At 48.9% G+C, this 354-nt stretch overlaps 1 protein-coding gene across 1 annotated transcript; it reads right to left on the bottom strand.

Moving 5' to 3' along the window:
• Positions 1 to 228, bottom strand: Pmar_PMAR008618 (hypothetical protein; the record flags this gene model as incomplete). Its single annotated transcript, XM_002773029.1, has 1 exon — positions 1 to 228. One exon carries the CDS (start codon positions 226 to 228, stop codon positions 1 to 3), a length of 228 nt encoding a protein of 75 aa, XP_002773075.1.
• Positions 229 to 354: the final 126 nt, after the last annotated feature.

The raw sequence follows: 354 nt of genomic DNA, 5'->3' as shown, positions 1-354 counted from the left end.
TTACGTACTACAGACGCACGAGACCTGTGGGTTATCAAAGCAGTGACCCTGTAGTTTCCCATCAACCGTCTCGACGTCATAGCAGTTGTTATAATTACGGACGGTCACAGGCGGGCACGAACGGGAATAGCAGATGGTAACGATCTTAGCTGTTGCCACAGCTGTGTTAACCCAACCGTGAAGGGCGACAGCAAAGAAGGCAGCGATGGTCAAACCGATGAAACGCATAGTAACAACTCAGCTGACAAGGAAAAAGATGAGGGCAATCCGGCGAGAAAGTCAAGGTTCATCTGTCTCATCTCCAAGATGTGTTGTGCCACTCGACACTTGTAGCCGAAGTGACGAGAAAAAAAA

Source organism: Perkinsus marinus, assembly GCF_000006405.1.
Source record: "Perkinsus marinus ATCC 50983 genomic scaffold scf_1104296959646, whole genome shotgun sequence".
In the NCBI taxonomy this organism is placed as follows: Eukaryota; Perkinsozoa; order Perkinsida; family Perkinsidae; genus Perkinsus; species Perkinsus marinus.
The sequence above is the reverse complement of the archived record's forward strand: the minus strand, read 5'-3'. Positions and strand labels throughout refer to the sequence as shown.